This window comes from Microtus pennsylvanicus, chromosome 22 (genome assembly GCF_037038515.1).
Source record: "Microtus pennsylvanicus isolate mMicPen1 chromosome 22, mMicPen1.hap1, whole genome shotgun sequence".
Classification (NCBI taxonomy): Eukaryota; Metazoa; Chordata; class Mammalia; order Rodentia; family Cricetidae; genus Microtus; species Microtus pennsylvanicus.
The window spans coordinates 22,853,804-22,876,369 of record NC_134600.1 but is presented as its reverse complement, the minus strand read 5'-3'; the positions used below and the strand labels follow the sequence as shown (position 1 = coordinate 22,876,369).

At 41.4% G+C, this 22,566-nt stretch overlaps 1 protein-coding gene and 1 pseudogene across 2 annotated transcripts in view; one reads left to right on the top strand and one right to left on the bottom strand.

Moving 5' to 3' along the window:
* The window catches only part of Rundc3b (RUN domain containing 3B), a 138,815-nt gene that overhangs the window by 6,502 nt on the left and 109,747 nt on the right, over positions 1–22,566 (bottom strand). The window contains exons 8-9 of one of the 2 annotated variants that reach the window (XM_075956431.1): positions 21,662–21,819; positions 10,645–10,791 (exon numbers count right to left, since the gene is read on the bottom strand). In XM_075956431.1, the coding sequence (XP_075812546.1) occupies positions 10,645–10,791; positions 21,662–21,819 (305 nt within the window). The remainder of the gene's footprint in view (positions 1–10,644; positions 10,792–21,661; positions 21,820–22,566) is intronic. The other variant, XM_075956432.1, reaches the window with a different exon arrangement.
* LOC142840029 (epithelial splicing regulatory protein 1 pseudogene) lies at positions 17,938–20,531 on the top strand (annotated as a pseudogene).

Genomic DNA, 22,566 nt, shown 5'->3' with positions numbered 1-22,566 from the left:
TTAATAATAACAACCAATAAATCTACTAAAAATAATACTATAAATTGGTTTTGTATTTATTTCCCATCAATCTTATTAAGATAAAACTTTATAGGCTGCCACAGTGATGGAATACATTTATGAGGAATCCATTTTTTTCTCTTTCTCTCTCAAAAGGGAAGAATGAGATGGCAGAATGGCTTTACTAACTTACAGAACCGTGTTCTCAATTTGTAGTAAGGTGACTTCTTAAATGTTTTGTGTACAAAAGTCCTTAATTATAATTTTAAATCGGGAAACCTCTGATAGAGAAGATAATGCATTTATTGTGTAAATGCATTATCTTCTCTAATGCAGTTACACAATAAAGTGATACCCAATATTTATAAAGCACTTGGTACATGTTAAAATACAGGGCTATACGTTTAAATTAAATGTATATGATGCTACACATATGAGCATATGCACACATATAAAATTTTGTTTAGTACTGAGCAGTACCTTAGGATTTAGCTTATTACTATCTCTGTTTTGTTGAAAGGAACAGGGTCTCACAAAGAGTAAACTGACCATTTGGCCTGGCAGCTAACTGTTCCTCTAGCTCCTCCACCTCCACTCTGGCATCACAGAAGAACCTGCCATCCCATGCCATTAGAAGGTCTTCTCAGAGAGCAGTTTCATTTGCTGAGAACTGTATTAAATTATTCTGTCCCAGTAAATTTCAGTTGGCTTTCATTAAAGTGATATGTTTTTAGTTATAGAGGAGGGTAAGAATGTGGGGGGTCCGTTTTTGATGTGTGTATGCAGGCCTACACCTGTGCACGTGCACACACCAGAGCAGGCCTTCAACTGTGTTCTATTGTTCTCCACGTTATTTGAAGTGAGGCTGCTCCCTGGCATGCAGGCTGGCTGTTTCAGCGAAGCTCACTCTTGAGATCCAGCCTCACCCTATGCTTGGGGTGACAGAGATGAGCAGTTGTTAGAGAATATTCTTCTACACTGTGTGAAGATGTGTCACTGTGATTGGTTTGATAAAAAGTTGAATGGTCAATAGTTAGGCAGGATTTCCAGGCACGGAGATGCTGGGAAGAAGGGTAGGAGATGCCAGGAGACAGAGAAACCAGGATGGGTAATATGAAGATAAGGTAATAAAGCCATGAGATAGAAAATGAATGAATAGACAGGGACTAATTAGTTATGAGTTAGTTAGAAACAAGTCTAGGCTATCAACTGCACTTTCGTAACTAATATAAGTCTCTGTGTTATTTTTTTTGTGAGCTGGCGCCCCCCCCATCTCTGCTACAAGCAGTCATGTCCAGCTCTTCCACATGGGTGCTGGGGATTTGAACCCAGGAACCTTATGCTCACAGACCAAGCACTCTTATCCACTAAGCCGTTTTCTTGGCCCAGACACTGCCTTCTAATAAGTAATTTTAAACATTTCTTTACAAATTATTTTCTATGTTTAACACGCAGAATTCTTGCTTTTAGACTGGTGGCTTAAGATGAGTTTCAGACACTATTTTCATGCTAAAAAATGTGCTAATATTTTTAATTTAAAATTTATGTGCAGAAACATTTCAAAACAAAAAGGCAGGAATGTACTGAATACCATAACAGAGTTGCCAGCACTGTTTACCACAGTCTACAGGTCTGCTGCTTGCTGGAGGAAGGGAACTGTGAAAGATGCCATTGTAACAATGTCAGATGAGCTTCCCCTGAAGCTGAAGTCAGAGGGACTGATGCTGAAACTACTTTAGTTTTTCCCAGTTAGTGCCAATCCTTGAGTTTATAGTTGCTACTTAATCAAGGGAGATGAATATAGAAACATAATTTGGAAACAATGATGCTTTAAACAACAACAAATACTTTCACCCCGAAATTAAACCTTTATTCACAAGACATGCATAGCAGTACCTTACTGTACACTCTACCTCCTTATTGAAGACAAGTGTAAACCCACCAGCAGGAAGGAGACCTTAGCTTCAGATGATGAATGATGTTTAGATTATATGTTCTTACCCAATTTCTAAAAAGACTCATTCTCTTAAACATTTGTAGGTTTGTAGTAAACTATCTATGGAAGTTCTGCCATTGAAAGGCCAGAGTTAAGTCCTGAATATTCTAGATTCATTAACATCATGAGATTTAAATGTATCCAGAGAGACACATAAGCTGATACATACTGCTGTTTCTCAGAACAGAATTTTTAAAATGTAAGTAGTTTAAGGTCATAAAAATGAGAATCCAAGGCAGCAAGAAGCACACCTTCTGTAACACAAGAACTTGTAGTTTAATACATGTTACTATGTCACTAAATATAATTTAAATTGGTAAGAATGGAGTCATGTTGGGCAAGGATGGCACACATCTTTATTCCCAGCACTCAGTAGGAGGACAAGAGGATCTCTGTGAGTTTGAGGCAAGCCTGGTCTATGGAGCAAGTTCCAGGATAGCCAGGACTACACAAAGAAACCCTGTCTTAAAAAACCAAAACAAAAGAGCGGTGTCATAAGTCATGGGTAATCTCTCAGTCAATGATTAGAAACAATTGGTATACCTTTTATATTATAAATTTTCTCAAAGGATGTTCTAAAGTAAGTAATCTGTGTTATCTGGTAGTCAGTGAGCAGCACACTGTGCAATGCAGAGGGAAGCATTATCCAAGGGAGAAGAGAAATCATGAGCAGGATTGCTACAATCCACAGACCCACAGACGTTAAGTAACAAGGAGGGCTCTGGGGGATGGACAGATCTCCCTGAGAAGGGAGATAGAATAGATTATGTGGGTGGACTGGAGGCAGCTGGAGACAAGAACAAGAGGAATGAGGTGGAGGAGAGAGGGAGAGAGGTAGAAAGTACAGAGAGAGAGAGAGACGACTGGAATTTCAGGGCATATGGGGGAAGCTATGGAAACTTAGTACAGTGAAACTCCCTGGAATCTATGAGCATGACCCTAATAAGGACTCCTAGTAATGTGGGTACGGAGCCTGACCAAACATCTATTGCCACCAGGCAAGAGTTCCAGTGGTGGGACTGGGAAAACCTTCAACCTTCTGTCGTGGCTGCAGCATGTGCTGGGACAATGGTGGTCCAGAGCTTGTTAGACTGGTCTACCTTGAGGCCCACACCAGGAGAGGAAGCTCATGCCCCGCACCGCGTAGATGGCCAGGAACCAGAAGCTGGGTGGCCTTGAGACCTAGGGTAGAACCAAACACTGGCCAAAGAGGTGTGGGGTGGAGGATGGGGAGTCAATAAATTGATTCCTAATGATAGTCTGCTATACTCGACAATATGGGATGTCCTTTTGTATATTATGTGTTGCTTTTATTGGTTAATGAATAAAGCTGTTTTGGCCAATGGCTTAGCAGAGTAAAAACCAGATGGAAAATATCTAAACAGAGATAGAGTTAGATAGAGAGATAGAAAGAGAGAAAGAGAATAGGCAGAGTCAAAGGAGATGCTATGTAGCTGCCAAAGGAGAAAGATGCCAGAACATTACCAGTAAGCTACAGCCTTGTGACAATACATAGATTTGTAGAAATGGGTTAATTTAAGATCAAAGAGCTAGCTAGCAATATGTCTGAGCCATTGTCCAAGCAGTGTTGTAATTAGTATAGTTTCTGTGTGATTATTCAGGTCTGGGAGGCTGGGATACAAAAGCACAAACCCCACTTACGTAACGGCACTCCACATGGGGCAATGCACATCCATGTAAAGCCTAAAAAAGCTTTAACAAAAATACTTCTAGAACCACAAAAACAGGAGTCAATTGCAGCTTCTTGGTAGCTGTAGTTTTTCAGATAAGCTCTGTTTTCTGGCAGTGAGCAGAGGAATGACTACTTTTTAAATTTTTTTAAAAAGTTTTTTAAAAAATAAAACAAACTATCTTTTTTTTCATTATACATACCAATCCAAGTTCCAACTCCCTCCCTTCTTCCCATTCCCTCCACATACCCTCCCACCTCACCTCCATTCAATCCTCAGAGAGAGTAAGGCACATTGCTATGGGGAAGGTCCAAGGCCCTCCCTACTATATATAGGCTGAGCAAGGTATCATCCAAAGATAATAGGTTCCCCAAAAGCCAATGCATGCAGTAGGGATAAATCCTGTGCAACTGCCAATGCCCCTCCAAGTCTGGGAGTATGGGGGTGGGGGAGAAGGGAGGGTGGAAGGGGAAGAGGAGGAGAGAAGGGAAAAGGGAGGAGAACTTGAGGGAATGAGATAGTCAAGAAGGAGGAAGGACAGAGATGAGATCAAGGAAAGAGATATCTTGATTGAGGAAGCCATTATGGGGTTAGCAAGAAACCTGGCTCTAGAGAAATTTTCAGGAATTCACAAGGATGACCCCAGCTAAGAACCTAAGCAATAGAGGAGAGGGGGCCCGATCTTGACTTGCCCTGGGGTCAGACTGATGAATATTATAAATATTACCATAGAACCTTCATCCAGCAGCTGATGGAAACAGAGGCAGAGACCCGAATTGGAGCACTGGACTGAGCTCCCGAAGTCCAGGTGAATAGTGGGAAGACCATGATGGGTACATCCACTGAAACAGTCTACCTGGGCTAATGGGAGCTCACCAACTCGAGCCGGACTGGGAAGGAACAAGCATAGGACCAAACTAGTCCCTCTGAATGTGGTTGCCAGTTGCATGGTTGAGCAACGACTTCTTTAAGAGAGAGCTTCCTGGTTTATGTTGGTGGCACAAATGGCTTTGGCTCCTTCAGGAGGTCCTGCTATGGAGCACTTAAATGAGGTTTGTGATTAACATGTTACTAGTTGCTTAATAGCAACATAGACTCCACTGTGTCCCCGGAGCTGGAGTGGTGAGCATGGCTTGCAAAAGTGGTAAACATACCTCTGCCATGTTGCACAGGACAGTCCAACAGGCAAAGCTGCAGTATTAGTCCTAGCCACACCTGCTTAGCATTTTTAAAAAGTGTTCCTGCTCAGAATAGGGTTACAGATTCACAGTAAAGACAGATTCTGACAAAACAGGCCTCTAACGGGCCACAGTAAGTTTAATAAAGGTGCATGGGCTTCAGACAGAGAGGATAAAATTTAGACAGAGTCATAGATAAAAAATAATTTAAGGATATTAAGCTGAGGTTCTTAAAGAAAAAAGAAAAACAAAAAATCATCATGGGCCATAAAAAGATAGAAAATACACAGGGAGGGTCTGGACATGCAGGACCTACAAGATGGAATGGTCCTTCAGCATTCTTGTTTCAAAAAAGAAACTGCCAGAAATTCTGCAGGACACAAAAGAAAGCAACTCATGAACTTTGTCAGTTCAAGGCAGAACAGATTTTCAAGTTTCCTGCTTCACTGAAAAGTCTGTCAGATATTATAAGTCTATAGCTTGAAGATGGATGCTCCAACATTACAAAAGAACTTTGCATGACTGTTCAGGCAGCAAGATCTCTCTGTCACTTCTAGAACTTTGGAAGTTGCTTATAATGCACTTCCTGTTTTTTTAGGTAATATTATCTCCTTCCGGGTTCTTTAATGGAGTGGAAGACAGATAGTTATAATTATAGATTTCCTTAGTTATGATAAAAGACAATTTAGGTATAAAACTTTAGACTCAATTTGCCAAATATAAATGAACTAAATATTGCAATTATGATTCTTGATTGATAACTGTTTTGTTATATGCAATTTTACTATGTTAAAGTTAAAACCTTCTTTTTTTAATTTGGACAGAAAAAGGGGTATGACATGGGACGTCCTTCTGTATATGTGTTGCCTTTACTGGTTAATGAATAAAGCTTTTTTGGCCAATGGCTTAGCAGAGTAAAGCCAGGAGGGAAATCTGAACAGAGACAGAGAGAGAATAGGTGCAATTGAAAGAAAAGCCATGTAGCTGCCAAAGGAGAAAGATGCCAGATCATTACCAGTAAACCATAGCCTTGTGATGATACATAGATTAATAGAAATGGATTAACTTAAGATGTAAGAGCTAGCTAGGAATATGTCTGAGCCATTGATCAAACAATGTTGTGATTAATATAGTTTCTGTGTGATTATTCATGTCTGGGCAATTGGGAAATCAAAGTTTTGTCTCCGCTTACAACTCATAAATGGGTGCCTAGCCCAATTATCATCAGAGAGGCTTCCTCTAGCAGTTAAGCGGAACAGATGCAGAGACCCACAGACAAACATTAGGCAGAGCTTGGGGAACCCTGCAGAAGAGAGAGAAGAAAGACTGTAGGAGCCAGAGAGGTAGAGGACACCACAAGAGTAAGGCCCACAGACATCAACTAAGTAGGCTCATAGGGGCCCACAAACTGAAGTGACAATCACAGAGCCTGCATGGGTCTATGCTAGGTCCTTTGTATATGCTCTGCTTGTTTAGCTTTTTTCTTTTTTGAGGTAAGATTTCTCTGTGTAGCACTGGCTATTCTGGAACTCACTCTGTATGTAGATCACAGTGGCCTTGAGCTCACAGAGATCACCTGCTTCCGCCTTCCAAGTGCTGGATATACACCACTACCACCCAGCTTATATTGGGATTTTGTGGGACTCCTAACAGTGGGGGAGAGATATCTCTGACTCTTTTGCCTGCCTTTGGGACCCTTTTCCTCATACTGGGTTGCTTTGTCCATCCTTAATAACGAGGTTATGTGTTTAGTCTTACTGCATCTTATTATGCTGTGCTCACTTGATGTCCCTGGGAAGCCTGCTTTATTCTAATGGGAAACAGAGGAGCAATGAGTGGATCTGGGAAAGAATGGAGGTGTGGAGGAAGGGAAGGCTGTGGTTGGGATATACTGTATGAGAGAAGAATGAAGAAAAAATTATGTGCGGGATATTCACAGGCATGCATATGCACATGGGCACATAGAAGTTATTTCTAATTCTTGCTTTTTGTAGGGATATATTTAAATAATAAAATTGTTGGGCTGGAGAGAAGGCTCAGCAGTTAAGAGTACTGACTGCTCTTTCAGAGGACCCAGGTTCAATTCCCAGCCTCCACATGGCATCTCACAGCTGTAACTCCGGTTACTGGGGATCTGGCACCCTCACACAGACACACATGCTCACAATGCACACAAACAGTACCACCATTTTCTTTTGGTTTCTACAAATTGTAATAGCCAGTTTCGTAATCAAACCGAAACCTAACTCAGGCCTATACTATTTAGTAACAACAAGCCAAGTGTCAGCCAACCCCAGAGGGCCCCTCGTCATCTCACCCCCAAACGAGACCAATCCCTCTTCCCTCTGCATTCAAGGGAGGTTCACGTGTAGCCAGAACCACTCAGATCATATTTCTACTGTGTTTTCTGCTCGCTTTATGAAATCCACTTCTTCTGCTGTGGGGTGAGTGTTCTCTGAACTTGGTCCTAGTGCTGCCTAATTCACAAATTTGCTGGTAGCTCAAGTAAGTGCTGTTTAAGCCCCAACTTGACCCAAGCTTGCTTCTGAAACCTTCTTATTGAATACAACTTAGGCTAGTTGGTAGAATACTCTCCCAGGCATGTGTATCCTTTGCAGGAGAAACTTAACACCAAAACTACTGAACTGTAGGGCCAACTATCAAGAGAGCTGATAATGCTTGTTAAAGAGAACCAGCCATTCCCTCCATAATTTGTAGGTTCTCATCAAAGATGGAAAGGTCTACAGGTCTACTTAATCTCAAACATGATTTAGAGAAAGTTCCCTATCCTGAAAATCCATACTTTAGCCTCTAAAAGTGAAGTAACTGGGATTACATATTCAGAACTATTATGGATAAACCAATTTTCTATAAGATTCAGAAAGCAGATCTTCGAATGTGAGATAGGTATGCACTCCTCAGCATGGAAGATTAATGAAGAAAAGATCATGTCATCTATTAATACTTCCTGAGAAGTTATTAAGTGATAGTCAATGCACTTAATTGTTAGATGGGGATTATGTATTATATGTACAGAAAGAGAAAGTTAAGGAAAGGAAGCACCATTCAGTATCACAAAGCAATCAATGAGGAGTGGTTATTGACAATCACTGCGTTTGAACTCCAGGTCCTGACTCCTCTGTACTATATCGCACCTGACACTAGATAGTAGGGTCATCTAAAAACAGTAAGAACATAAAGAGGGCAAGCCAAGTTAATGGGATAATACTAGAAAAGGGTACTTTGCATCCTCAGTTGATGTTGTGAGTCAAGAAGCACAAACTCTAAATTTGTGCTGAATAGACAGGCTGGCCTCCTGCCTTTGTTTCAAGACTGCAATCCTTGGACTGCTGCGATATTGCTTTGTAAGTAAGTCATCATTACACATGCAGATGTAAACTAGTAATAAACATGCCACTGTGGCTCTTCATTTTAAACTTTCATTTATTACTACTATTGTATGTGTATGTTCACAGCTATGCCAGGCCCACTTTGGGCTCTTTATTGACTACAATAGGTATCATGTGACTAGATAAAAGCACACACATTCTGTTGAAAATAGTTTACCTTTTCACAATAATGTAGATATTATAAAGAAAGTCTTAATTTAGCAGATTTAATGTAATCCCAACATATGTGTTCATGTTTATGTGTGTGGGTGTCAGTACCACACCTATACACACAAGGTTGGTTGGATACTATTCCACAGGAGCTGTCCACCTTCTTTTCTGAAAACAGACCTAAGGCTTCCCAGCTATGCTGGGCTGCCTGGGCAGTGAGCTCCAGGGATCCACCAGACTCTGCCTCCCCAGACTAAGTACGGCCAACCATATCCAGCTTTTTCCATGGGAGCTAGGGATCAAACAGAGGTCTTCACGCTTTCAACATTCTACACTGTAATGACTGAGCTCTGCCCACTGTCCTGTCACAATAGTGAGCACATGTGTATGATACATAGATATGTGTGTATCCATGTCTGGGTGCACTACTGTTCACATGCATAATTTTCAGACAGGGTCTCTTACTGAACATGGAGTCCAGCTGGCCAGTGGGTTCTCTGCCTCTCTAGTGTTAGGATTACAGATATGTAATCCTACTGGCCTATATATAGGTGAGGAAGATCCAAACTCAGGTCCTTGTGCTTCTACAAAGTGGTCTATCAACAGAGCATGCCTCCAGCTCATCTCTGTAAATTTAAGAGCTTCTCACATCACATATAAAGTAAGTATACTACATATTTCTATAAAGCATGCTTTTAATCATAAGTTATATTTTTATGATTTATCAATATTATGCAAATATTGTTTTTATTAACTCATTATGACAAAGAAAGGTAAAATTATACTCAGCATAGGTTATAGCTCTGTAAACTTTCTTGTTTTGTTTTGTTTTGTTTTTTTGAGACAGGGTTTCTCTCTGTAGCCATGGCTGTCCTGGAACTGGCTCTGTAGACCAGGCTGGCCTTGAAGTCACAGAAATCCTCCTGTCTCTGCCTCCCAAGCGCTGGAATTAAAAGCAAGTGTCACCATTGCCAGGGTACTGCAAACTTTTATATAAGTATATAAAGGAACTCTATGCTAGTTTATAGAATGCCCACAGCCAACATCTTGAGTCATACTAAAAAATTATTTAATAGATACGAGTTCTGGTTTATTCCACAAAGAGTTTATTCACCTCTACTTGCTTCTAACAATCAATGAGACAAGAAAGAGCTCAAGTGTCTAGTACTGCTTTTAATTAACAAAAGGTCAAATTTAATTTGTACCCTAACCTTGATAAACAACAACCCCCAACATCATGAGAATAAAGAAGGTGGAAGTCATGCTTCTGCTAAAACATGTCTGTTTGAGTAACTAGGCAAAATGCAGAAAAACTAGATGAGTGCTAGACAGACGCACAGACAGACAGAAACCAAGGTAACTCACTAGCTCGTAGGGCATCCTAAGAAGCAGAAGTGAGAATGTGTGGGGCCAGTAACTTCTCAGCTCAGGGCTCCACAGAAGGCAGAAAAAGAGAGTGGGGAAGAAGAAGGGAGAGGAGGAGGGAGAAAGAAAAAGAGCAAAAGGGAGAAATAGGTGGGAAAGATATAAAAATAAAAGGGGCTGGGAGGGAAGGTTAGGGAGAAAAGTTAGAAATTTAAATGAAGAAGAAATATAGTAGAAACAAATGACAAAGATAGAAAAGTGGTAAACCCAAAAGATGATAATAGAGCTTGATTTTTCAAAATGTAGATTATCTGAGATTTTTGCAGTCCATTCAATACTGACACATCCTGACCAAAGAAAAGGCTGATTAGGACAAAGAAATTTCAGCCCAGAGGTAGAGTGATTGTATGATAGCTTCTAAAAATTAGATGGATTAAAATTAGCAAAGTTCAGGCCCACTGAGAGCTGTAACTTTATACTTTCAGGAGATGGACTATTTTTAACAATCTGGAAAATTAATTCCAGGCTACTACATCCTAAAGCTAAAATTTAAAAATAAATGCATCATGAAAACAAATCTATAGATACAGTGAAAGACTGACCAAAAATACAACAGAAGCAGGAGCTTCGGGTCCAACACCACTACCTAGGAATTCTTCGGATATTCTGCTTCCCCAGGGCGCCTTGGTTTTAAATGTTCAGACATCTGCGTGTGTCTTCAGGGAGCCTCATCAAAGGAGTCCTAAAGTCTATCTTTGCTAATAATAAGTTCAGAAAAATAACCGAGATGCCAAAGTGGACATGTTTTGGTACAACTAAATATGGAATTAGTTGGAAAAAAATATTACACTTACTCATACCACTGTTTATTGTGTTTTCGGTAAAGCAACGTATCCAAGGCAACAGCATTGACATCCAGAGCTCCTGGGGAAGGCCACTGGTTGGTGAGGTGGGCAGTTAACTCTTGTCTTGATCTTAAATCATTATTCTTTAGCACAGTCCTGTGAATATTAAGATGGTGAGTGCTTTTGTCTTTATTCTCTTTTATTCCCTCAATGGCGGGGAACCTAACTGGCCCCTGAGTCATCACTTACAAATGGTATGTCTATAGACTGAGCAGAAACAGCAAGGCTGCCTGGGCCTTGGACTCTTTCATCTCCCGCAGCACATGCTTTGGTTAAGATAAAGTGAGGTGCTGCCAATAATTAAAGGGTCCATCAGCACTTTAAACCTAAATCCAAAGCAACAGTATTCTAGACATAGACTATCAGAAGCTAGCTAAAATATAGATTCCATGTCTAAGGAATAATAACTCAGAGTAATAACTGAAAGCAATTTAATTCAACTAAAAAGATCAGTTAAATCAATTAAAAATAGGACTATTAAAAACTCATGCAATATATTTAAAAGAATATTTTTATTTAAAAGTTATCCTTTACTTATTTTCTCTTTTAATTTTTAAATTTTTAACTGTGTCTGTATGTGTGTGTCTGCATGTGGTATGTACACACGAATACAGTGCCTTTTGAGGCCAGAAGAGCCTTCTGATTCCCTGGAGCTGTCTGATGAGGACGGTGGGAGCTAAACTCGGGTCCTCTTCATGAGCAGTGCTTGCTGCTCCTAACTGCCCAGCCATCTCTGCAGACCCATAATATTTTTGACAGAAATGACTACTAACAGTTTCATGAAAGTAATGAAATCAATATTAATCTGTAACACTTGCTATAATCAACTGGCAATGTTTCACCGTGCTTTTCCTGACTTGTTATAGAATTGTTACTTGACTGGAACAACTTGAAAAAGAATTGGAGTTTTGGTAAAATTTCAATTAACACAAATCAATTGACTATTGTCATGAGACTAATTCAACATTGGAACTGATTAAAGAGAATTTAAAAGCAATGGTCTTACTGTATCCCTAAAATTCTTATAGAACGTCTTGGCTGCATGCATTCTCAAACAGGAGCTTATGATTTTTGTGTACTAAGATTCCGAGTCATCAATCAGGAGCAGGAGGTGATGGATGCCTTCTACTAACCTCCACAAATCATAGTCCCATTCTGGAGTCTAGAGAGGGGATGGTGCGTAGCTGGCGGCACAGTCCTGCACTAAAGATTAACTGCCAGCAGGGTCTACACAATAACCACGTTTACAGTTCACTTGTTTACATGATCAAGGGTATACTTCTGATTTTACACAGTGTATAATAACTGCAGAATTTAAGAATATGTGTCGCTATATGCAGAAAGAAACATCATCTAGTACAAACACTAGATGTTGTCTCATTAAGCTAAGAAGTTGGTGAGAATGAATCTTACTAAGATACCCTGGGCAGCTGCCACAAGTCCTTTCTCTGGAAAAAAAAAAAAAACGTAAAACTCATTTAAAAGGCTTTCACATTGTTTACCTACTGCAAATAAAACTTTACAGAAATCCTAGGATTGTTAGAAAAAGAAGAAATAAGGATTATTGGCCTGATAATCTACCACAATACACTGCATTATTTTGGGTTTTTCTAGTAGATTTTTCTCTATTACGTGTTTGCTCCATTGGAGGTTTCTAGTGAAAACCAATGGGAAACTCAACTTGAATGTCAGGGGTGGATCTTAGGCAACCTTATCACTAAGTGTGAGAAATGCAACTGAGTATCTCTGAATAACCGGCACCAGCAGGGTTTGTCGAGGGGCGGTAACATCACAACCTCCAGTCTATAATGTAGTTTCTTTGGTAGAGTGAAGCAGCCTCAGACCGCAGACTGCAGAAGTGCTGCCACAAAGGTAGCCACACAACTGTCCAGAGAGAACGTTTGCCTAAATCAAATTGAGGAATTATGCTAAATTTATTTATTTAGTGTATTTGTTCATAGGGTATAAGGATAACTTATAGGAGTCGTTCTCTGCTTCCACCATGTGGGTTGTGGGAAATAAATTAAGGATATCAAGTTCACCAACTGAGCCATCTCGCTGGTCCTCAGTATTATGTTTAGACCCTTGTCTTTAGAAATCCCAAAGATACCATTTCTATGCACAGCTGCTTGATCCTTTGAAATGAGCTAAGAGACTTCAGAGTGCGAAACAGCCATAGTTTTGGTTCATGGCGTACCTACTTTCTATGGGCAATGTGCAAATAAGAAACCCTGGCACTTGTCCTACTCCTATGGAACAGATCGATCCCTGGAGAATTCCACAGGAAACTGTAGCTAGGTTTCCATTCTTAGAGACACCACAGAGCAGGCAAATGAGTTGATAGATTAAAAATTCCATTCTGCTCCGTCCTATCCTGTGAAGCAGCCCACCTCTCCCCAGACCTCCTTCTCTGTTCTATCCTGTGAACAGTGAGCAGCCCACCTCTCCCCAGACCTCCTCCTCTGTTCTATCCTGTGGACAGTGAGCAGCCCACCTCTCCCCAGACCTCCTTCTCCATTCTATCCTGTGAACGTCGAGCAGCCCACCTCTCCCCAGACCTCCTCCTCTGTTCTATCCTGTGGACAGTGAGCAGCCCACCTCTCCCCAGACCTCCTTCTCCATTCTATCCTGTGAACGTCGAGCAGCCCACCTCTCCCCAGACCTCCTCCTCTGTTCTATCCTGTGGACAGTGAGCAGCCCACCTCTCCCCAGACCTCCTGCTCCGTTCTATCCTGTGAACAGTGAGCAGCCCACCTCTCCCCAGACCTCCGTCTCTGTTCTATCCTGTAAACGTGGAGCAGTTTCCTAGCAAATTTTATTATAGCCATGAATCAATTACAGTTGCTTCCAAACTGAACAATCCCATTACTTCCCTTAAAAATTATAGCAAATTTATAGCAAGACCTATGTAAAGTAACTCAATAGAGGTCAGTAAAAACAAGAGCATTTTTCTTATTTGTGCTCAGCCTAAAATCGATTTTACCTTAAATTACCAAATAATCACTCATCATGTTAAATCAGAGATAAATATGCATTATTTCATATTTTACTGAGAACGCTAACTAGTGTTGAACCTGATTGGCTAATTTAAATGTGAAAACATTCATTGTGATGGAAATAAATTATCACTCACACTAAGGTTCTACAGAAAGGTTCAATAAAGAAAAATTTTAACAGATTAAGTAACAATAATATATTATCAGCTCCATTTGAAAACTTTTCTGTGGTATTTATCTCTAAATTAATATAAGCTCCTTTGTCTTTGGAGTTTTAACAGGAATTATTCAGGAATTTTGTCCCTCAAAATAACATAATTCAGTTTTAGCAAATACAAAGATTAAAAGATTAAAGATTAAATTTTATTGTAGCCATGAATCAATTACAGCCACTTCCAAACTAAACAATCCCATTATTTCCCTAAATTTTAAGCTAGATTGATTCCATCAAGTTTAACCATATTCGGACACATCTGATGCTAAAGCCTCAGCACCCACGTGGGGGGCTCACAGCCACCTGTAACTCTAGCTCCAGGGGATACAATGCCCATTTCTGGCCTCTGAGGGCAATATACCTATGTGGTGTACACTCACACAGATACACATATACACATACATGAAAAAAACTTTTTATAAATCCAAATTCTGCCCATTCCTCAAGCCAACTTCCCTTTCTGATTCTCCTCTCCCACGGAAATTCTCAGATGTCTGATGCATTCTAAGAAGGGTCATCCACTCTTCCTTACTTTGCTCATTTCTCAGACCAGAGGCCATGCTTATGATGACCTCATACTTGTGTCTGGTGGATAAATATTATGTATAAGGCTTATGATCCTTTGCATTAAGGGAGTTAACCTCTGTGGTTCCAAGTATTCATAAAAAGTTCAAAAGGTCCAAGACATGAAACAATTTTGTTTGTTTTTGTTTTTCTGAGACAGGGTTTCTCAGTGTAGTCTTGGCTGTCCTGGAGCTTTGTAGACCAGGCTGGTCTCAAAATCAGAGATCCACCTGCCTCTGCCTCCCGAGTACTGGGATTAAAGTGTACCGCCAAGTGCCCAGCAACATGAAACAATCTTTAATGCTGATAAAACAAAACACTTGCTTCATGGAAGCCCAGGTGTATGTTTTAAAGGTGAACATCAAATTGCACCAGGACTGGCTATTTTTTGAATGCATCCATCCAGAAGCATTTACTGGAAACTTACGTCTAAAGGCGAAGTGTTATACGCTCAGAGGAGGGATTCAAGCCACAGACTGACACAGGAGTACCACTTAACCCACACACAGACTCATCCTTGTGGTTGGATGTACACATCTTACTTGTCCTTCCTGTGTCCTTGTGCAATGACAGCACAAGAAGGACCTTCATCACATGCTGTGCCATGCTTTTGGACTTCCTGACTCCAGAACTGTGTTCCTGACAAATTACCATTTCAGGTATTCTGTGACAACATCAGAGAATGAACTGAGACAGAACTACAGCAAACCTGTGATTTCCCATTACTTGTCTAATGTGACACAATTCTTGGTGTATTCGGGTGCTCTGAGACATGGCAGACTAAAAAAAAAAATCTTGGGCTATAATCTTTTATGAAATTAAGGAACCATATTAGAACTATAACAACACAGAGTTTTATGCATTTAATGCAGGGCATCTTGGTAAGAGACATGAAGTCCAAAAAAGAGAAAGTCATCAAAGATGAAGCAATTAGGAATTACTACTACAGGAAGAAGCAGAACCATCTTCCAGATACTACTAGTACCTACTAGTAACTGCTCTGAACCAAGGTAACCCTGTGAAGGCAGTGACAGTTTTACTTGCCTTCTATCATCAGCACCTGGAAATGGGCCTGGCTTATCACACTACTTTCAATTAATACTTACCAAACAAATGCAAGAGCATTAAAAAGACAAACATTAAGTACAAGCAAAAGTAATGAGGATTTCTATATCTTTATCCACGGAATGTCCTATAGAAATCAAAGAGCCCCAATCAATAAAGTTCTTCATATACAATTCTAGCCAGTAGGTATGGAAGGAGAACAGTGAGGTAGCAGCACTGTGTACACCCCAGTTAATCAATGAATCAAAGCTTTAGGTATTGTTCACCAATGGCTTAAGTCATCAGATGACAGATGGCATGAAATCAGATGTGTCACCATTTGAATCCAATATCCATTCTTATGATCATTAAAACAGATCACCACTGCGCTCCCCAAATATGCCATGATAGGAACTGAAATACATACTACCTATAGGATACTTACATGAGCCCCCTGAGAGCAATTCTCTGCCCTGAATACATAATGCCAGGAAAGCTTTTTAGTACACATTTGTCTGGATCCTGCCTCTCACCAACTAAAGCAATAACTAGAAAGTCTCAGTTCTTGTATAATTTTTTGTCTTGTTATATTTTTTCCATTACACATAAAAAAGGTTTATGTTAAACAACTACATCAGAGACAAAGAAGAAAACAAAGGGGATAAAGGAATATGGAGAAATAGGATGGCAGAGAGAAGAATAGAGGGGAGGGAAGGATGGTAAGAGGCAGGAATCCGACATAACAAATTCTCAAGGGAATCCAGAACAAGACGTGCTTGGGGACCTGTGAGCAGATCTTACAGCTCTTAGCTCAGCGGGAATAAGTCAGACAATCACCCACTTACCTTTAGTATTTTATTTTTTGACCTTAATGCAAGCCATCAGTATCTCTCTACCTTTTCTACCATGGCCAAATATTTATTTACTTTCTCTTACACTTCTTCCATCTATCTGGACACATGCTGGCTACTTACAGAGTAGATCAGGCTTAATGTGATATTTATATTCTCTCCTGGTCTCCAACCCTTCTCACGTTCTTTTTATACATGTGACTCGTAACAACCAGAACTCATTGATCATGATGCAAAGAATCTGCTTTACAAAATGTGAGAATGCCTCAAACTTTAATGAGTCGTTTAACTCCCTGGGGAACCTGTTAAAATCAGGTTCTGGCCAAGGCTGCAGTCTGATAACCCACCCAGAGCTGATGCTAATGAAGCCAGTGACTTAGAATAAGGAGCACATAGAGGTTATATAATGGAAATATAAGAGGAGTCAATTCTGATTCAATAAATTACACTACAGAAAAGATATTTTTAGACAGCTGTAAGGATTTTGTTATTAATGAAGATTGAGCAATAAAAAATGCTTCTAATTTCATTGGCTGTGAGTATGTGAGAAAATGTCTAGTTTTAAGAGATGTCTAGTAAAGGAATGAAAGGACATGACTTGCCTCAGAAACAGTTCAGGAAAGAAAAGGAAACTGACCAGTCTGGGCAATGGCTAACTGGGCTCACGTCACTCTTATATAAACACCTGACACTTTCTCGATGAAAACATTAATAGCTATAGACTCCAAATGATACGTTTTAAATTTAAAATGATTTCATGGTAAAATTCACACAATATAAAACATCTTGCCAGTTTTGGTGCCATAGCTTGGTGATATTTGACACATTCACAGGATGTGAAACCAAGTGCCATCATCAACTACTTGTTCTTTCCTCCTCTCTTGTTGGCTGATAGATGCTTGGGTCTAGTATGGTTGGTGGTATGGCCTTAGATATCTTTTGTCTCTTCATTTTGAGATAAGGTCTCACTACATTGCCCAGGCTGGCCTTGAACTCACTCTGCAGAGTAGGCAAATGGAATCTATCATCCCCTTGTCTGAGCCTGCAGAGTACCAGGCCCTGTCTTCTCTGCTCTTGTAAACCTGAGATGAGATCTATCCATTATGCAGAATAGTGATTTTCTCCCCAGCCCTAGAAACCATTACTATATTTTTGTTGTTGTTGTTTTTGTGTTTTTTGTTTGTTTTGTTTGAAACAAGGTCTCTTTAATATTGGCTGATCGGGAACTCATAGAGATCCACCTCCTCTGTCTCCTGTGTGCTGGGATTAAAGACATTTGTATGTTCTATTAATTGTCAGCTGGTAAAGATAACCCACTCCGTGGGATTCTTCCACAACTGATAAGGATTGCTTCCTTAGTTGTACAGAAGCTTCTTAGGTTTATGTGTCCCACTTGTCAATCTAGGTCTTACATCCTCAGCAAATAGAGTCCTAGCAGAAAATCCTTTCCTATTTCCTACACTTGTATCTTGTAAGGCTATTGCCTGTGAGTCCGTCTAAAGACTTGAGTATTTCTGGTTTCTAGATTAGTGCTTACACCAATCCTCTTCAGAGAGGCCTCTGCTGGAAGTGGATGGGAGCAGAAGCAGAGGCCCACAGTCAAACGTTAGATGGAGAGACAGCCCAAATGGAAATCTCCATCAGGTCCCTCCCCTCAGAGCTCACAGAACCCTACAGATCAGAAGGAAGAACTATAGGAGTCAGAGTGGTTGAGAACTCCACAAGAACACGGCCCACAGAATCAACTAAGCGGAGCTCATACGGGCTCAGAGACGGAAGCAGCAAGGACCCTCTGCATATGCTATGGCTGTGTAACTGGGTATTCTTGGGGGACCCCTAACAGTGGGAGTGTGAGTGTCTCTGACTCTTTTGCCTGTTCTTGGAATCGCCTTTCTCCTACCGGGTTGCCTTATCCAGCCTGGATACGAGGCTTTGTATCTTGTTATGTCATGTCTGGCTGATATCCCTGGAAGGCCTGCTTTTTTTCTGAAGGGAAATGGAGGAGTGGATCTGGGGGATAGGGGTGAGCTCAAGGAGGGGAGGGAGCAGAAATATAGTCAGTATGTATTCAAAACAAAACAAAACAAAACAAATGTAGAAAAGAAAAAAAAACCCTGTCATCCCTGAAATCTCACACACACACACACACACACACACACACACACACACACACACACACCATCAAAACAGGAAGGCCTGTGCTGCAATGCCCAGCTATTCCACTCTCTGTCTCTGTGCCTTTACTATGTTGACTCACTGTTGTTTCAACTGTAAATTATGCCCCACAGGCTCGTGTTTTAGCTGTGGTTCCCAACTGGTGCCACTGGCTCCTCGGCTTTTCTCATAGACGCACCAGCAATTGGATACAGCAAGGGCAAGCCTGCTGCTCCCTCCATCCATCCCCTTTCTGCCCTGGGTGTGGAGTTCCTGCCAGAGGCTTGGAACTGACGGAGGATTGCAAAGAAGAAACTAAAATAGATGCTTAAAACCTGTCTTTCATGCCACAGCTGGACCAAGCCTTCCGAACAGTTTAACCATCAGTGAGCAATGAACTGAACACTGGGATAGGGACTTCCTTCTGTTTGTGTACGGATGGGCAGCTTCATGTCAGGGAAATCTTGCATCCCGAGGCTTCCCAGAAGAATGCATTACTACTACCTGAATGCTTCTATTCCTTTTTTGATCTTCAAAGAGAATTCAAGAAATATTGCCTTGGCTCACCTCATATTGACAAGCTGGACCTAGCAGCGATGGCCGAAAGCCTAACCTTTGGGTAAAACGACCCTGTCTCCTGATGTGGAGCGTCTCAAGTTGAAGATATGGGGAGCATAATTTTAGCGATGATCTCAGAACCTTACAATCACAGATTTCAGATCCAGAGGGAGTAAGCTACAATCTGAAAGTGGTACATGCAAGATGGAGCTCACTGCTGACAACACGGTAGGTCGTGAGGGCTCGAGGTTTGCCCTGGCAGTCTTTTGATTAAGACATTGTAAGGTTCTTCAAAGCACTAAATATCGCCAAGGGAGGTGCAGCACTCTGTCTGCATGCTCAGGAGTGGAGCGATGGAGAAGCTCTGGTTAGGCTTGTAAGTGAGGAGCACAGAGATCAAGCTCTACAGAGGCACAAACATCACACAGGGAACCATGGGAACTGGTACATCGAGGTTTACAAAGCAATGGGTGAAGACTTTCTTAAAATTGCTGGAGAGACATCCAGTGAGGTAGCCTAGTTCCTCTCCAAGGAAAAGCAAGTCATCACCCACATGCTCCCTTTCACAGCCACAGCTGAAGGGGCGGTAGCCTTCCTAGGACAGCATTGCCCCATCACCGGGGGAAAGGAAGGCATCTTCTTTGTCACCCATCCTGATGGTAGAACGACAGGAGATGCTTCTGTGCTCTTTGCTTGTGAGGAATACACTCAGAATACCCTGCGGAAGCATAATTACTTGCTGGTAAAAGATACATGGAGCTTTTCAGAAGTACCGCCAAAGTGCAACAGGAGCCGAATGGGTTCTCCTCAGCCCCTCTGATTCCACATCTAAGCCCTCCCATTATCCTGGTACTACCTCAGCAATGTGTGCTCCCCACAAACGTAAGAGACTGTATATGTGTGAGGTCCTCCCTACACTGCCACAGTAGAGGGCGTTCTGGACAATGCATGGGGTTCCCATGGTATTGAATACCCGGGCTGCCCATCAGGAGATGCCTTTACCCAGATGAAGTCTGCAGACAGAGCATTCATGGCTGCACAGAAGTATCATTTGAAAAAAAAAAAAAAACCACGAAGGTGAGATATGTGTCAGTCTTTCAGTGTTCAGCTGAGGAGATATACTTTGTACAAATGGGGGGCACTTTAAATCGAAATGGTTATCCCCGCTGCCATGAAAGTCACATGCCTGTCTCCTCCTGCACATTCCCAGCTTCTGCAGCCGTGATTCCTACCGAAGCTGCCGTTTATCAGCCGTCTCTGTTCTCCAGTCCCTGGGCCCTGGAGCCCTCCACCACACACTGCTCAGCAGAGTCCCCGGGCACTTCAGCCCTCCACCACACACTGCCCAGCAGAGTCCCCGGGCACTTCAGCCCTCCACCCACACTGCCCAGCGGGCACTTCAGCCCTCCACCACTACACAGCCTACTACCCCAGGTAAGGCTCTACAGGAAGTGACAGCAGGGACAGAGACAAAGGACTCCTTTGACAACCAGAGTGTGTGCTCACGAAAGAATATCGTCTCCCTCACTGAAGGTCAGCATGGCCGGCCACAGCTTCTGCTCACATCTCTGACTAATAGGTTGTTTTAAGGCAGACTCGAGAAGTTTACTACTTATTTGTGGTATGTGACTAGCATGGTCTTAAGTTGCCCCTGAGTTCAGCTCTCCCTCTTCCTGTTAACTGGACTGCAAGGGGTAGCTTTGTTCCTTATGATCAGGTGGGAACAACATGGAGATGAATCACAGAGCAGAATGATTCATAATGGGAATGATTATATTTCTATTAAGGTTGAATGTCACCCAAATATAAATATAGTTGCTTTAAATTAAAAAAAAATATCCTTTAAGAGTAAAATCTATTATGTGGAGAATTTTCACTATAAAAAAAATTAACGTAATTTTGACAAAACGGTAGCATTAGGGTGAGTGCTTTGAGCAGTGGCAGGCGAAGGAGCTCATACCAGAAGGCAACTCTCCACACACCATAGCTGTGCTCATCTAAAAACTGCCTGCTGCAAAATTCTTCCAGAGGAGACCGCATTAAATGTGCACAGTGATGCCGCGGCAGAGCCTGCCTGCAGTTCCATCCATCAGGACTGCACTTGAGTAATACTGGTCTAAGGTACAATGTTTGCAGTCAATCAGTAACTAATTCAGCTCCACGAGTGCTTCAGGGCTGAGGATGTGCGTCAGTAGCTTGATGCCCAGACTGCAGAAACAGAGACTTAAGGGCTGGAAGTGCGTCAGTAAGCTTAATGCCCAGCCTGCAGAAACAGAGACTTAAGGGCTGGATGTGCGTCAGTAAGCTTGATGTCCAGCCTGCAGAAACAGAGACTTAAGTAGAAATCATGTATTTCAAGTGCGTACTACACAGAAGAACTGAAGGGGATTTTAATTTTCGCCTTGTGTTTTCTAATTTCCCCACAGTGAAATCAGGTGACTTTTCTAGTAAGGAACAAAACCACTTTCTTACAAAGAGCAAGAAGCTCTGAGCGGCAAGCAGATGTCTGGAATTAGACTGTGTAGCAGAGCCCACTCCACGCTCATGTCTACGCATCGCCATTCTTAGGAAAGAACCTCACTTACAGCTGATCTTGAAGCTCCACGATGATGTATTCTAACTGTTCCTTCTCCAGCTTGTGGGCCAGATCAGAATCTTCAATCCTCTGAAGCAGCACTTTATTCTGAGAGACAGATTCAGAAAGCTGGTTCTCACGAAGCCGTAAGAGTTCTTCAAGATAACCCTGGAAACACAGTAGCACAAGGGTGTGGTCAACTGTAGAAATTCTAAGACATCTTAAGATCAACGATGAACACCGTCAGCAGTATGTCCGTCTATTTCATAACGAAACATCTCAAAATACTACTGATGAATAATTTTAATTGAACACGGAAGCTTAATATGCACTCTGCATTTTTGACTGTTACTTGGGGAAATGGAATGGGAGGTGGGGTCTAGTATATAGTCTCAGATGACCTTGAACTTCACCTCCTGCCCTCACCTCTCCCTTTCAGAGTGAAAGGGTTACTTAATGCACAGGACCTAAATAGGACTTTGTGATGATAAACACAGGTTTTCATCTAATTACAAATATCAATACTCTAATACTCAATACTTGCATACTTTCTGTATACAAGGAACCAACTCCAGATCCCACTCATTAGAAACAGATGGCAGATGATGGCTTCAAAGCAATAACTGATGTGCTCCTGGACTGCTGGATACTATATATTTGATACTTACAGAAGTTAACCAATAAGTAAATTAAGTAGTAGGTGCAAGGCAGGTTTCACAACTAACTATACCACTAACCAATTGGTGTAAACCCAAGAGTCTAAAAACACTCTTTCATTTCTGGGTATGCATGCCCACGCTTTCTGCTCCATTTGGGATCTGCTTCTCTTGTCCTGCATCTTCTCCTGATGAACTCCAAGGCTAACTGCTTTACACTACCAGGGGCTTGTTCGTTGAAAATACTTATTCTGGGACC